General features: G+C 46.8%; 1 protein-coding gene across 2 annotated transcripts; it reads left to right on the top strand.

Moving 5' to 3' along the window:
• The first annotated feature begins 355 nt into the window (after window positions 1-355).
• LOC307215024 (folate receptor beta-like) lies at window positions 356-10,257 on the top strand. 2 transcript variants are annotated; one of them, XM_079974174.1, is made up of 5 exons: window positions 356-447; window positions 1,815-1,956; window positions 3,346-3,534; window positions 5,526-5,661; window positions 9,668-10,257. In XM_079974174.1, exons 2-5 carry the CDS (start codon window positions 1,819-1,821, stop codon window positions 9,937-9,939), a joined length of 735 nt encoding a protein of 244 aa, XP_079830300.1. In that variant the 5' UTR covers window positions 356-447; window positions 1,815-1,818; the 3' UTR covers window positions 9,940-10,257. The 2 variants fall into 2 exon arrangements, with proteins under 2 accessions (XP_079830300.1, XP_079830301.1); XM_079974175.1 differs by having other exon boundaries at window positions 403-461.
• The last annotated feature ends 3,808 nt before the right edge of the window (window positions 10,258-14,065 follow it).

Here is a 14,065-nt window from a genome sequence, read left to right as displayed (position 1 = left end):
TAGGTGGAAAAATACGGTATTTTATTACAGTGTTTTAGACTGTTTCTCTCCCCCACCCCCAATCCCACAATTGCTACAGTATGAAATTGTGCAACTGTTTCTATTGCTGATGCTTTTTATGAGGAATTGCTTCAAGGTATTTGATGGGATGCAAGTCATGAATGGAAATAAATAGGCAAATAGACAAAGCTTTCCATTGGGGTGTCTTTGAACTCTTCGATTCTCTGTTTTGGAGCACTTCCAAGGTGATATTCTCTGTCTCCTTGGTGGGGCACGCTGGGCAAGTGGGAACTCAGTGCTCCTTTGTACAATCATTGACTGACGATTTCTCGGCTGATCTTTGGAACCAGGCATATTGGGAAGTCTGCTTCTTTAAGGCTTAAGGAGCTCTTGGCTTTCATCAGCTGTGCTGCCAGCCCACCTGAGAGAGAGAGAAAGCAGCTGCAGGTGAGAATGCTCAGGTATAAAAGGTCTATTGGGAGGGTTTCTTGTGTTTGAAAGTGGGTCTTCCTTGTCTGTGTGCACAGGTAAGTGATGGAGGAATAGACTGGTCTCCTTTAGAAACTCTTGCCTAGTATGCTTGTGAGTTTTCTGGAATTACAATGCTGTTTTTGGAACACCTCTCATCTCCCCTTGTATCTTTCCTTTCTTGTTTTCGCGTCTTTCTTCCTTATTGTTGTTACTGCTTTTTATGTATTAGAAAGTGAAGGCAGCTATTTTAAAAAGTGGATAGAAATAAAACCAGCTCAATGGCTATGGTTTTCCTGGCTCCTGTGGATTTGGGTCGTGGGCTCTTCCTCTGGGTTGCTGTTTGTTCTACAGTGGTACCTCGGGTTAAGTACTTAATTCGTTCTGGAGGTCCGTTCTTAACCTGAAACTGTTCTTAACCTGAAGGACCACTTTAGCTAATGGGGCCTCCTGCTGCTACTGCGCCGCTGGAGCACGATTTCTGTTCTCATCCTGAAGCAAAGTTCTTAACCCGAGGTACTATTTCTGGGTTAGCGGAGTCTGTAACCTGAAGCGTATGTAACCTGAAGCATATGTAACCTGAGGTACCACTGTATTATTTCATAAAATTTATTCACCACCTGAATGTAAAACACACTCAAATCCATTCACAAAAAAATGTTAGTAGGAAGAATTAGCAATTTAAGATTTTTTAAAAGTTAAAATAATATTCAATCTTGCATCACCTTTTAAAATATCTGGGCAGCCTTGTCTATACAAAAATGTTTTCAGGAGGTGCAAAGAATACAGCAAAGGTGCCTGGCCGATGTCAATAAGCAGGGAGTTCCAGAGGGCAGGTTTTGCCAAACTGAGAGATCAAGTTCTTAACAATACAGAACAGAAATCACTTGGCACCAGTTCCGCAGATCAAAGCAGTCAAGTGGGCATATAAAGGGCACTTGTTCTCTTTTGCAAGGCTTTGTTTTCCAGCAAAAATAAAAGTTTAGTGTTTTTTTTAAAAAAGCCTGCGAAATCGAATGGGGAAACTGGTTTCCAAAAGTGTGGGTAAGGGGAGTTCTCTGCTGATCTTACCTGGGTGAGTAGACACAGTTGCGGGGGAGGGAGGGAGAGAGTTAAGGAAAGATGACGGGGGGGGGGGGGGGCAGAATCATCTGCTGCAATTTCCTCTCCTGGCTGCAGGCAATGTTGATCACAGCTCCAGACATGCTCAGTTCATGGCACTGAGAGCAGCTGACAAATCTGCCCTCTGCAGCCTTGACAAGCCAGGTGGGTCCTTGTGAAGGTGCGGCAGCTGTGTGGTTCTTTGAATCTATTCCTTTCTCTCTCCCTCCCGCCACCATCTGCAGGGAGATGGCAGCATGCAGGAAGTTGCTGGGGCTGCTGGCTCTCTTGGCTGCCGGGGCTGCCGATAACTCAATGCTGAACACGTGCATGGATGGCAAACATCACAAAACATCGCCCGGTAAAGAGGATGAGCTGCATGGGCAGGTAGGGCTCTCTCCCCAAATGGGATTCTGAAACTCAGTTCTATTCCCTGATCTGAGCTGTGCCAGAGAGAGTGAATGGAGGGCAACGGCAGTAAAATTTACTCGGAGTCAAGAGTGGATTTCATGCTCTTTATTCAGCTCATAGTGGTGAGGAGGAATGGAAGTTCCCCCAGAATGTCTGCTTTATATACATTATTTACACAATGGGCCCCACGTGATTGGCTAATTCCGGGATTCTCCTGTAGGCCAATCAGGTTGCGGATTCACTCCCACCTAGAGCTGGATTGGGTGGCTCCTGTGGACCAATGAGACTGCTGCATTCTGGATCCTATTGTTCTAGGACCAATCAGACTGCTGCATTCCAGATCCTATTGTTCTAGGACCAATCAGAATGCTACACTTTGGATCCTATTCAACTCGGTACATAACAGGCAGCCTTTGCCAAACCTGGCGCTCTGCTGATGATGTTGGACTTACAACTCCCATCAATCTCAGCCAACAGAGGTTGGGCAAGGCTATAGCTCTGAAGGAAAGCCAGCTTACTATTTTTAATTTTTGCTAAAGCTATTCTAGGCTGCATCAAGAGAGGTCTAGTGTTCAGATCAGGGGAAGTAATAGTCCCAGTCTATTCCATCTTGGTCAGGCCCCACCAGTGTCCAGTTTTGGGCACCCCGGTTTAAGAAGGATGTTGACCACCTTCTGGAAGGGGTCAGAGGAGTATAACCAAGAGGATCTCCAGGCCACAAGCCTGGGTAGTGTGTATGGAGTTCCTGGACTGCCTAGACAAGTCTCATTGATGTGGTCCGAAGGAAAGCAGAGCAAGATGTTTGACACCAGTTGGCGGCAGGAAGAAGAATAAGAGGAGTTTGGATTTGATATCTCGCTTTATCACTACCCTAAGGAGTCTCAAAGCAGCTAACATTCTCCTTTCCCTTCCTCCCCCACAACAAACACTCTGTGAGGTGAGTGGGGCTGAGAGACTTCAGAGAAGTGTGACTGGCCCAAGGTCACCCAGCAGCTGCATATGGAGGAGCAGGGAAGCGAACCTGGTTCACCAGATTACGAGTCCACCACTCTTAACCACTACACCACACTGCAGAAGTTGCTGGGAGGAGGCAGACAAGGTGCCATCCAACCCCCTTAGGGACCGCATTCTGGATTTGTGTAGGGTTTACTCCTTAGGGTCTGGAAACCAAGCCTTAAGAGCTGAGGTGTACGATTTAATGACAAGCGAAATGAGAATAAATTTGCCACTGGCTAGGAAGCAGTGCTTGGGGTGTGAGCGAGTGAAGGCAGCGTGGAGCATCCTAGTCGTCTTGTGACTCGGGAGGGAGGGCGAGGTGCTAGATGAGTTGGCCTCCCCCATCCCTCTTTCCCTCTCTTCCCATAGTGCTCCCCATGGAAAGAAAATGCTTGTTGCACAAATAGCACGAGTCACGCCGCCCATGATGACCAGTCCTACCTGTACAACTTTAACTGGAACCACTGCGGGATCATGTCGGCTGCCTGTAAACGACACTTCATCCAGGACACCTGCCTCTACGAATGCTCGCCCAACCTGGGCCCCTGGATTAACAAGGTGGGCTTGGGGTTTTGACCTTTAAAGCCCTATGTGGCCTAGGACCCTCGTACCTACGGGACCGCCTCTCCTGGTTTGCCCCGCGGAGGACCTTAAGGTCCACAAATGACAACATTCTGGAGGTCCCAAGTTGCAAGGTGGTTAGATTGGTCTCAACTAGGGCCAGGGCCTTTTCAGCACTGGCCCCGACTTGGTGGAGCGCTCTGTCACAAGAGACCAGGGCCCTGCGGGACTTGACATCTTTCCGCAGGGCCTGCAAGACAGAGCTGTTCTGCCTGGCCTTTGGTTTGGACTCAGTCTGACCCTTATGTTTCCCTCCCCTTATGGTTTTGATCTATGGGCTACTTTTAAAATGAGGCTGCATTTTAAATTGCATTTTAACCTGTATTTTAAATTGGGCTTCCCCCCATTATGTTTTTACTGTAATTTTACTGGTATTAGCTGCCCTGAGCCCAGGGAGGGCGGGGTATAAATAAAATTTATTATTATTATTTTTATCAGCATTTCACCTGTGTACATCTACCCCCCACGCACCCCTAAAAGAGAACCGGGCCAAATTTGCTGGACTTTGGGTGCCCCACATTTTTCCATGTCTAGAGAAAGGAATTGCAGCAGTTGTTCTGGGGGGCCACCCCACCCTGGTTCCATAAATTCACCCCCCAACTCTATGGAATGCGTTATTCAGAATAATGGCTTGCATGACCCACTCAGGAAGGCAGTAACATGAAAAAATGCAAAACCATAACAGCCAATTGTCCATTTATTCAAAATCCAGTTAAAATTATTTAGTTCAATTTGTTTTAAATATATTTTTATTAATTCTCTAGATATTTCAAAGCATTTATCACGCAGTTTTTCTTTAACATACGTAGTTTCTTCTTGACTTCCTACCCTTACTTTCCTGATTTTTTTTTTGCTTTTTTATTAGCTGCCTTATAACACCTGTTTTTATTGTCTAAACCCCAATATCATTGGTTATTTCAATAATCCACTGCTTATACCTCAAATCCTGACTTCATATACGAGTGATAATTTGATACGTAACACTGGGGAACAAAATTTTTGTTGCATTGACACCTGCAGTTGTTCTAACTTAATTTTGATGTGCTGATTTCATATCTGAAGTTGGTTTTGTTCTGTAAGCTCTATTTTTTGCAATTAATGTTTTTCACTTTTCACCACAATCTTTTTCACAATGCAAGAATTCAATATTTTATTAAACACATAGCCAAAGTAGTACAATATGAGTATAAATGTATGTGACTAGAAGAAGCCATGGTCCGATCTGAAAAATACAAATATTTAGGTTACAACACTATAAAAATAAAGAAAAATTAAGTTTGCCAAATAATAATTACCATGTGGTTAGGGCAGATCAACGTGTCAGTGTACACTTATCCCCAGTGTAAACAGGACATATCGGCATAAGTTGGAAATTGAAAGATAACTATAGCATGGACACGAAAATCGATTTCAGATTTGAAATCAGCATTGAAAGAAGAGAGGAGGACAGTTGAAAAATCTCATGCAACAGAAAATGGAAAACAAAAAATGTTCCCCAGTGATTCATCAATGGTCCCCTTGCCTCCTTAAACAGTTCATCATTATGAAAGCTGGATACACAGAGACCTGCTTGCTCTGTGCTGGATCCAAAGCTGTGATGAATGGAGAAGCAAGATCAGTTGAGGTTTTAGTGCTGTGAGCCCCTCCATCTTGTGCCCATGTTGTGTACCTGTGTAAATAAAACCAGATATCCTAAAGACATCGGTCTCTGCTGACCTTCATTCCAAGGAAACCAAACCTGGGCAATCTCCTGGAGTCTCACTGCTCAGAGATTGGGGCGGCATAGAACAACATTTCTTGGGCTTTCGGAGCTGACGAAATTGAGCCGCAAGCTGTGCCGTTAATCTTTGGGTGTGGGGTGCCCCTTCCACTTCTCCCTAACCTTCCCCCATCCCCTGCATAAATCTAACTTATTCCTCCCCGTGCAGGTGGATCAGACCTGGCGCAAAGAAAGGATCCTGGATGTCCCGCTGTGCAAAGAAGATTGTGAGCAGTGGTGGAACGACTGTCGGAATGACATGACCTGCAAGGAGAACTGGCACGTGGGCTGGGACTGGTCCCAAGGTCAGTTGGCGCTGCAGAGAGAATAATAATAATAATAATAATAATAATAATAATAATAATTTATTATTTGTACCCTGCCCATCTGACTGGGTTTCCCCAGCCACTCTGGGCGGCTTTCAACAGAATATTAAAATACAATAGTCTATTAAACATTAAAAGCTTCCCTAAACAGGGCTGCCTTCAGATGCCTTCTAAAAGTCTGGTAGTTGTTTTTCTCTTTGGCATCTGGTGGGAGGGCGTTCCACTGGGTGGGTGCCACCACCGAGAAGGCCCTCCACCTGGTTCCCTGTAGCTTTGCTTCTCGCAGGGAGGGAACCGCCAGAAGGCCCTTGGAGCTGGACCTCAGTGTCTGGGCTGAACGATGGGGGTGGAGACGCTCCTTCAGGTATACAGGACCGAGGCCATTTATGTTATGTAGTGAAGTTTCACCCTGGGCCAGCAGGGGGATACTGTATATAGTTTTCACTCAGGTCTGTAGATAGTTTTCACTCAGGTCCACGTCAGTTATTTTAGGCGGGAACTCTGGGCTGTTGTTGCTACAATGTTGACAGCCGGCTGCCTATAAAAGCAGGCCGGCTGAGCTGTTTGCAGTCAGTTCGATTCCAGCTTGTCTGGAGCTGTGATCCAGCTTTCTTTGGAGAAATCGCTGTGTCGTCTGCTATGTCAACCCACAACACTGGCGATGAGGATGGGATCGATGGACATCAGAGCACAGCCAGATGCGGCCAGCCTCTGAACTGAGCTGAATCACTGAGCTGAATCACTGAGCTGAATCACAGAGCGAAATCACAGAGCGAAATCACTGGACAGAACCAATTCAGAGCTGACTGTTCTGGCTAAGAGCACTGTGTTCCATCCATCGCCCTTCACGCCAGCATCGGAATCATGGCTTCACTTGTGCCTCTACCGCCGTTTGCGCCAGCCTCTGAATCATGGGACTCCTACCTCGCTCGGTTTGACTGCTACCTCCAAGCCAACGAGCTGACAGCAGTATCAAAGGATCGGAAGCGGGGCCTATTCCTCAGCCTCTGTGGGCCTGAGGTGTTCAAGATGGCCCGAGCATTGGTTGCGCCTGAAGCAGTCCAGGCAACACCATGGGCCACGATCCAAGAGAAGCTCCGCAACCACTATGCACCAAAGCCGTCCAAGATTGCTGCCCGCCATGCGTTCTACCACCGGAACCAGGCAGAGGGGGAGTCAATCAACAACTACACCACCACCCTGCGACAGGCTGCAATGCACTGTGAGTTCTGAGACTTAGACGATGCCCTGATGGATCGAATCGTCTGCGGGGTCCGGGACATCCATCTGCAACGGCGTCTCCTCGCCAAGCCAGACCTCACGCTACAGAAAGCCATTGAGGAGGCTGTGGCCTCAGAAGCTGCTGAACGCTCCGCCCAGGAGATCCGCAAGTCCAGCAGCCCGCGTCTTGCTAGGGAGCCAGTTCCGGTGCATCATGAAGAGGCCAGCAGTGATGAGGCATCCTCCAGTGAAGACGATGACGTGCACCAGACAAAGCAGGAGCGCAGGAAGTTCCAACAGAAGTCCAAGGGCCAACCGGAATGTGCCGGCTGCGGAGGCAACCATTCCCGTGCCAAGTGTCGATTCAGAGACGCCATCTGTGTTCCAGAAGGGGCCACATCGCTAAGGTCTGCCGATCGGCTCCGTCTGACACCCCCCCTTCATCGACTCGCAAGTCCAAGTCTTCACTCCAGTCTGCCAAGGAAAGTTGTTTCGCTCTCACCAACTGCCGCTGCCCGTCTGGAACCACGATTGGCCAAACCGACTCGCCTACGCGACGCAAGCTGAACGTCACGGTGCTCATTGAAGGAGCTCCATGTGACATGGAGATCGACACCGGGTCTGCCCTGTCCATCGTGTCATGGAGCACCATCAAAAGACTGGTACCCAGAGTGTCCAAAAGGCAACTCGACTCTCATCGCGTACACCTGAGAGACTACCAGGGAAACGACATTCCCGTGGTAGGCGTTGGCCAGTTCCGGATCGCCTTCAAGGATTTTTCCAACAATTTAGGTTGCAGAGGTGGGACTTCTGGCCAAAATAGAGCCGGTTCACACATAATACTATGCCCCAAAGGTAAAGGTAAAGGTACCCCTGCCCGTACGGGCCAGTCTTGACAGACTCTAGGGTTGTGCGCTCATCTCACTCTACAGGCCAGGAGCCAGCGCTGTCCGCAGACGCTTCCGGGTCACCTTCCCACTAGTAAGCAGTCCCTATTTATCTACTTGCACCCGGAGGTGCTTTCGAACTGCTAGGTTGGCAGGCGCTGGGACCGAGCAACGGGAGCGCACCCCGCCGCGGAGATTCGAACCGCCGACCTTTCGATCGGCAAGTCCTAGGCGCTGAGGCTTTTACCCACAGCGCCACCCGCGTCCCTTACTACGCCCCTAGTTTATTTTAAAACCAAGGGTGTGGAACTAGACCAGGTCAGAGGTTCAGTTCCTTATCTCCTCCACCCAATCGCAGGGTCTAGTCTGAGAGGTGAGTGGGGCGTTGGGTGGCTTATAAAGCTCAATGTTGGGGAGATTCAGGACACAAAAGGACTTCTTTACACTGTGCATGGTTAAACTGTGGAACTCTCTGCCACAGGAGGCAGCGGTGGCCTCCAGCTTTAAAAGAGAATCAGACAAATTGATGGAGGAGGAGGAGGAGGAGAGGGCTATCGATGGCTCCTAGCCAGGATGGCTGTGCTCTGACTCCCCAGAGGCTGGAATGCTTCTGAATCCTGGTTTGCTGGGAACTGCCCGGGAGGGCAGAGCTGACCTTGCGCTTGAATCCTGCCTGCGGGTTTCACTTTGCGGCATCCTGTTGGCCACTGTGAGAGCAGGATGCTGGCCTAGATGGGCCCCCCTTGGCCTGATCCAGCAAGCCCTTGTTAATGTTCTTACAGACCTGACAGTCCAGGTGAGTGTCTATTTGTCTGGCTGTGCACTAATGCAAACTCTTTTTAAAAAATGAATTGTCCAAATCATTTGGCCAAAATCAAAATTGTGGGTGGTATCCAGACAGGCAACGAATGAAAGAGAAGTGTCAATTCAGGGGACGGGTTTATTCTATATATATATATATATATATATATATATATATATATATATACACACACACACACACACACACACACACACACACTATATATATATACATATATATAAAATTAGTTTTGTAACATGCCATTTTCAACAGTAATTAAACATACTTTTACATCTTATTCAATTTTTTGACTTCCATCAGTCCTGTCTGAAAATTTTCCGATATCATCTCTTAGTATGCATTTCTCACTTTCCCCTATTACATTTAAAACTCATAACCAATATCTCTATCTTTATCTACTTTGTAACACTTCATATATTTCTCCTTACAAAACTTCTTGTAGTCCTACTAGCGTAATTTGTTGGTGACAATCGCTCTTCAAATAGTTCATATACTTCCAATCTTCTGTAAATCTCTGGTCCTGCAGGTTTTGAATCCTTCCTGTCATTTTGTCCAATTCTGCATAGTCCATTAATTTCGTCTGCCATTTTTCTTTCGTTGGAATTTCTTCTTGCTTCCATTTCTGGACTAACAATACTCTTGCTGCTGTTACTGCATATAAAAACAGTTTGACATCTTGCCTATTAATATCCTGGCCTATAATACCAAGTAAAAATGCTTCTGGTTTTTTTAAGAATGTATTTCAACATCTTTTTCATCTCATTCTATATCATTTCCCAGAAGTTCTTTACTTTCTTACGTTCCCACCATATATGATAAAATGTTCCTTCTTTTTCTTTACATTTCCAACATTTATTATTTGTCTTATACATTTTAGCTAATTTAGGGGAAGGGCTTTTTCTTAAGGTGGCCGCCCTGGCTGCCGGGGACAGATTAAGTTTTTTTACGATGCCAACCTGATGTCTGGCAACTCTCCGGGATGGGTACCCAGCCAGCTGAGCATCTTGGAACGACAAGCCTTGCTCAGCCTGGCATCTCTTCCCTTCAATTCCAGGGTATAACCGCTGCCCCCACAGGTCGAAGTGTCAGCTGTGGGAATCCGTCTTTCCTAGTCCACAAGACCTGTGTGAGAAGATCTGGAGCAACTCCTACAAATATACCACCTTCACGAGGGGCAGCAAGCGCTGTATCCAGATGTGGTTTAACGAAACGCAGGGCAACCCCAATGTGGAGGTGGCAAAGTACTATGCCAATGCTGGAGTGGGTCTCTCGCCCTGCACGCTCCTGGTTTTGCTTTTCCCTGCCCTCCCAGCAACCCTGCTGTGAACTTTGCAAGGGACTTCTCTGATCCTGAAGAGTTTTGACCCTGCAAGATTGCACTGGGATTTCCCACTTCCTTTATCGCGGTGAGAGTGCTCTCGTTCCAGGTTCCCAGGAAATAACACTCCAGCTTGCCTGTAAGAAGAGTTTATTTTCCGGGACTTCCTCCGAACATTGTTTCAGCTTCTGTTCATTTCTATCACCTCAGCAAACTTGGTCTGCTTATGGGGACATGGAAAGGGATGTGGCTTCTAGTAATAGGGGTGTTTGCAACCCCTGGGAACACACAACTGGAAGAAGGAATAAAAGCCTGGTTCTTCAATTCAATTTGCTGTTGTGCCCTTTGCTTTCATAAATGCAAGGAAGAGGGTCGATGCCTGATTATCAATGCCTAGCCCTAAATACTTGCTTCCTTCTGAAGGGGAGTGGGTGGTGGAGAATTTTATTATTGCTTATTAATATTATCCTGCCTTTTTCCTGGGCTGAGACTCAAGGCAGCTTACTCAAATTAAATCACAGGTAAAATGCAGAAAGCTACAAACTTATTGAAGGTAATAATTAAAGAGTAATTAAACTCTAGTAGATTTAAACCAATATAGCAATAGATGGTAAAAACAGCGCAGTGCTATTTAAATGCCCTTTTCTTTAAAGCCAGCCCCCCAAAGCCTGTTGGAATAAGAAAGTCTTTACCTGTCCATGAAAGGACAAGGAAGGAGCCAATTTACGGTAGCTTTTCCAGGGAGGGACTTCCAAAGCTGTCTGGGAGCAGCCACCACCGACAAGGCCCTGCTATAAAAAAATTGGGGGACCCCCTAAACCCTAGAAATTAATAAATGGCAGGATTTTGATGATTTGGGAGGAATGGTGATTTGCAGAGGAATTCCTACGCAAAAAGACCTGGCCAAGGTAGGGCCATTTAGGAACGAGAGGGGGCCATTGAGAGCTACTGGCAACGGGAGAGAAGAACTGTCCTTCCCCCTTGTCCTGAGGTGTGAACAGAGACTGGGGGGTTGGAAGGATGCCAGGGGAACTGGGTGTTTGATGTGACAGGAAAATGGGAGACTGGTAGCAAGGGGTTCTAGTAAGAAGGGCTGGGAGCCATCTTTGGGCAGACTGGCTGGGAGAGATGCCTTGGAGTCTAGGGTTCACTGCTGTGGGGGGACAAGCCCTCTTGAAAGGACCGCGCTGTAAGATCAGGACCCCCTCCATGCAGACAGAAGGTGTAAATAGGTGAATAAACAGTATTTCTTAGTTGCTATCTGGAAACACTGTTCAGCAGAACTCAGAGTTGAACACCAGAAATGGACATTTGCTGATTATACAAAGCGTTACAAAGCTTGATTTCTGCCAGGTAAAGTCTGGCACCATTCAAGGACTTTCAGAGACTCCAGGTTGATAGTTTTTATGTTTTGCATTATTCCGTAATGTTTTCTATACTGTAAATGTTTCTGGTCACTGTGTTGCTTTCGATATTGCGGAGTCACATTTTGCAACACAGGGGTTTGTTTGTTTACCCTTCCGCATTCCAAGCACTTCTCCAAGTTACCCCTGTAAAAAGAGAGGATCTGCTACAGCCCTTCTGTTCTGGATCTCTTGCTTCTATCTCAGATTCTCCCTGGAAGGCCAACAGAGGGCGCTAGATCAGCATAAACACACACACTCTCTCCAGGCCTGGCTGCAAAACAAAACAGGAGAGTATTAATTTAACTGTGGGCGGGTGTACATTCTTGTGGGCTGCGCGCATACTTTTGGAGCTGGAGGAGTGGGGTGTTCCGCATGCGTGCTGGGGGAGCCGTGCACCCACACAGCCCCAGCGCATTCATGTGCTGGCAGTGGCCTGAAGGGGAGGCCCCCTGCTCTAGATTGGCTGCTTAAGGAGTGGGGCAGAGATTCCTGGACCCAGTGGTGTAGCGTGGGGGGTGCAGGGGGGCCCGGCCACACCGGGCGCAACATCTGGGGTTAGGGGGCACAAATCCACGGGTTAGGGGGCGCAAATTACTTGCCTTGCCCCGGGTGCTGACAACCCATGCTACGCCACTGCCTGGACCATCTGTGGGCCGGATTGAGGTGGTGATTGGACTGGATCCGGCCCCCGGGCCTTCGTTTGCCTACCAATGCTCTAGTGCATGGGTAGGCAAACTGCCAATTGCCTTCTAAATCTGGCCCGCGGACGGTCCGGGAATCAGCATGTTTTTACATGAGTAGAATGTGTCCTTTTATTTAAAATGCATCTCTAGGTTATTTGTGGGGCATAGGAATTTGTTCATTATTCCCCCCCAAAAAAAAAATATAGTCCAGCCCCCCACAAGGTCTGAGGGAGAGTGGATCAGACCCTTGCTGAAAAAGTTTGCTGACCCCTGCTGTAGGGGAACATTGTTATGGCTGTTTGGCCATTATCACCTCCCTCATAACACTAAAACCTGTGGACATTCAATGAAACTGAACACTGGAAGATTCTGGGTAGAGAAATTCCTTCCATTCAACTATGGAACTGGCTCCCACAAGGGCAGTGACGGCCATCAAGCTACACCCTTGTGCAAATTAATTGAAACAAAGCCTGTTTTCTGTCTGTCTTGTAATCCTGTACTGAAACACGAAAAGTCAGTTGGTCATTATGGTGTCGGAAGCCTGCAGCCAATAGAAGGAATGATGCACAATGCTCGCCACAATATATTAAGGTTCTACAAAAGAGAGTTATTCCAGAGCTGGAAAAGAGGTATCCTGACGGTACTGGGATATTGCAGCAGGACTTAGCCCTCTGTCACACATCAAAAGTCGTGAAGAAGTTAATGTCAGAGCAGCAAACACAGGTACTTGATTGGCCAGGAATTCCCCGGATGCAAATCCCATTGAGAATTTGTGGGCTGTATGCAAAAGTTGCCTCCGTTCTGTAGACTGTATGACTGGAGAAGCTCATTCAGGCACTGATTCAAGTGTGGTACAGGGATCCAAAAATCAACAGTGACTGTTCAAAACTATTAAACTCCATGCCAAACCGTATTCAAATGCTGCTTAAAAATAGCGGAGGTCATATCTGTTACTAATATACATATATGCGAGTTTTGTACATGTATACATGAGTTTTGAGGGATGCGGGTGGCGCTGTAGTCTAAACCAGTGACCTTGGGCTTGCCGATCAAAAGGTCAGCAGTTCAAATCCCCGCGACAGGGTGAGCGCCCGTTGCCCGGTCCCAGCTTCTGCCAACCTAGCAGTTTGAAAGCACCCCAAAAAGTGAAAGATTAATAAGTAGCGCTCTGGCGGGAAGGTAAACTGCGTTTCCGTGCGCTGCTCTGGTTTCACCAGAAGAGGCTTAGTCATGCTGGCCACATGACTCGGAAAAACTCTGCGGACAAACGCCGACTCCCTCGGCCTGTAAAGCAAGATGAGCACTGCAACCCCATAGTCGACTGCGACTGGACTTAAATGTCAGGGTACCCTTTACCCTTTACCTTTTATGTGAGTTTTGTACAATAAACAACACTGTTTGTTTCAATTAATTTGCACAAGGGTGTAGATGGCTTAAAATAAAATTAGGCAGATTTACTGAGAAAACAGAGACCTGATGAAGAGAGCGCAGCTGAGGTTATATTTTCTGAGAATCCTCCATAAAAACAATCTCTCAAAGGACCTGTTGATGGCATTTATCTGGCAGGGCAAAAAGCCCAGGATAAGCCATGGTAAGCCATGTGGTGTTAAAGAAGGACAGAACTTTTTTTATGTACGCTACTACAGCAGCAAGGATCCTAATTGCAAAGTATTGGAAGACACCAGATCTACCCACTCTGGAAGAATGGCAGATGAAGATGACAGACTATATGGGACTGGCAGAGATGACTGGCAGAATCCGAGACCAGGACAAAGAGACAGTGGAAGAAGATTGGAAGAAGTTTAAAGACTACCTTAACAAACATTATAAAATTAATGAAGGCTAAAAAGATATGGGTTTAAAAATTAGCGGTTGCAGGGGCGTTGATTAAGGAAAAAGAATAGAATTATTAAAAATTATGGGAATTATGGGAATGGATTTGCTGACAAGAAAAATGAGATTAGAATACAGAAGGGGGAGGTGCGAGGAGGTCGGTGAAAGTTGGTTTTGAAAATAAGATCTGAATTTATACTTGTTTTGTTTTT

This window comes from Podarcis cretensis (genome assembly GCF_951804945.1).
Source record: "Podarcis cretensis genome assembly, chromosome: 4".
NCBI classification, from domain to species: Eukaryota; Metazoa; Chordata; class Lepidosauria; order Squamata; family Lacertidae; genus Podarcis; species Podarcis cretensis.
The sequence above is the reverse complement of the archived record's forward strand: the minus strand, read 5'-3'. Positions and strand labels throughout refer to the sequence as shown.

Bases quoted from the DNA above. Each gene is read 5' to 3' on its own strand.
- LOC307215024 (XM_079974175.1), top strand. The intron at 1,957-3,345 runs GTAGGGCTCTCT...CTCTTCCCATAG, and splicing joins AGGATGAGCTGCATGGGCAG to TGCTCCCCATGGAAAGAAAA. The intron at 3,535-5,525 runs GTGGGCTTGGGG...CTCCCCGTGCAG, and splicing joins TGGGCCCCTGGATTAACAAG to GTGGATCAGACCTGGCGCAA.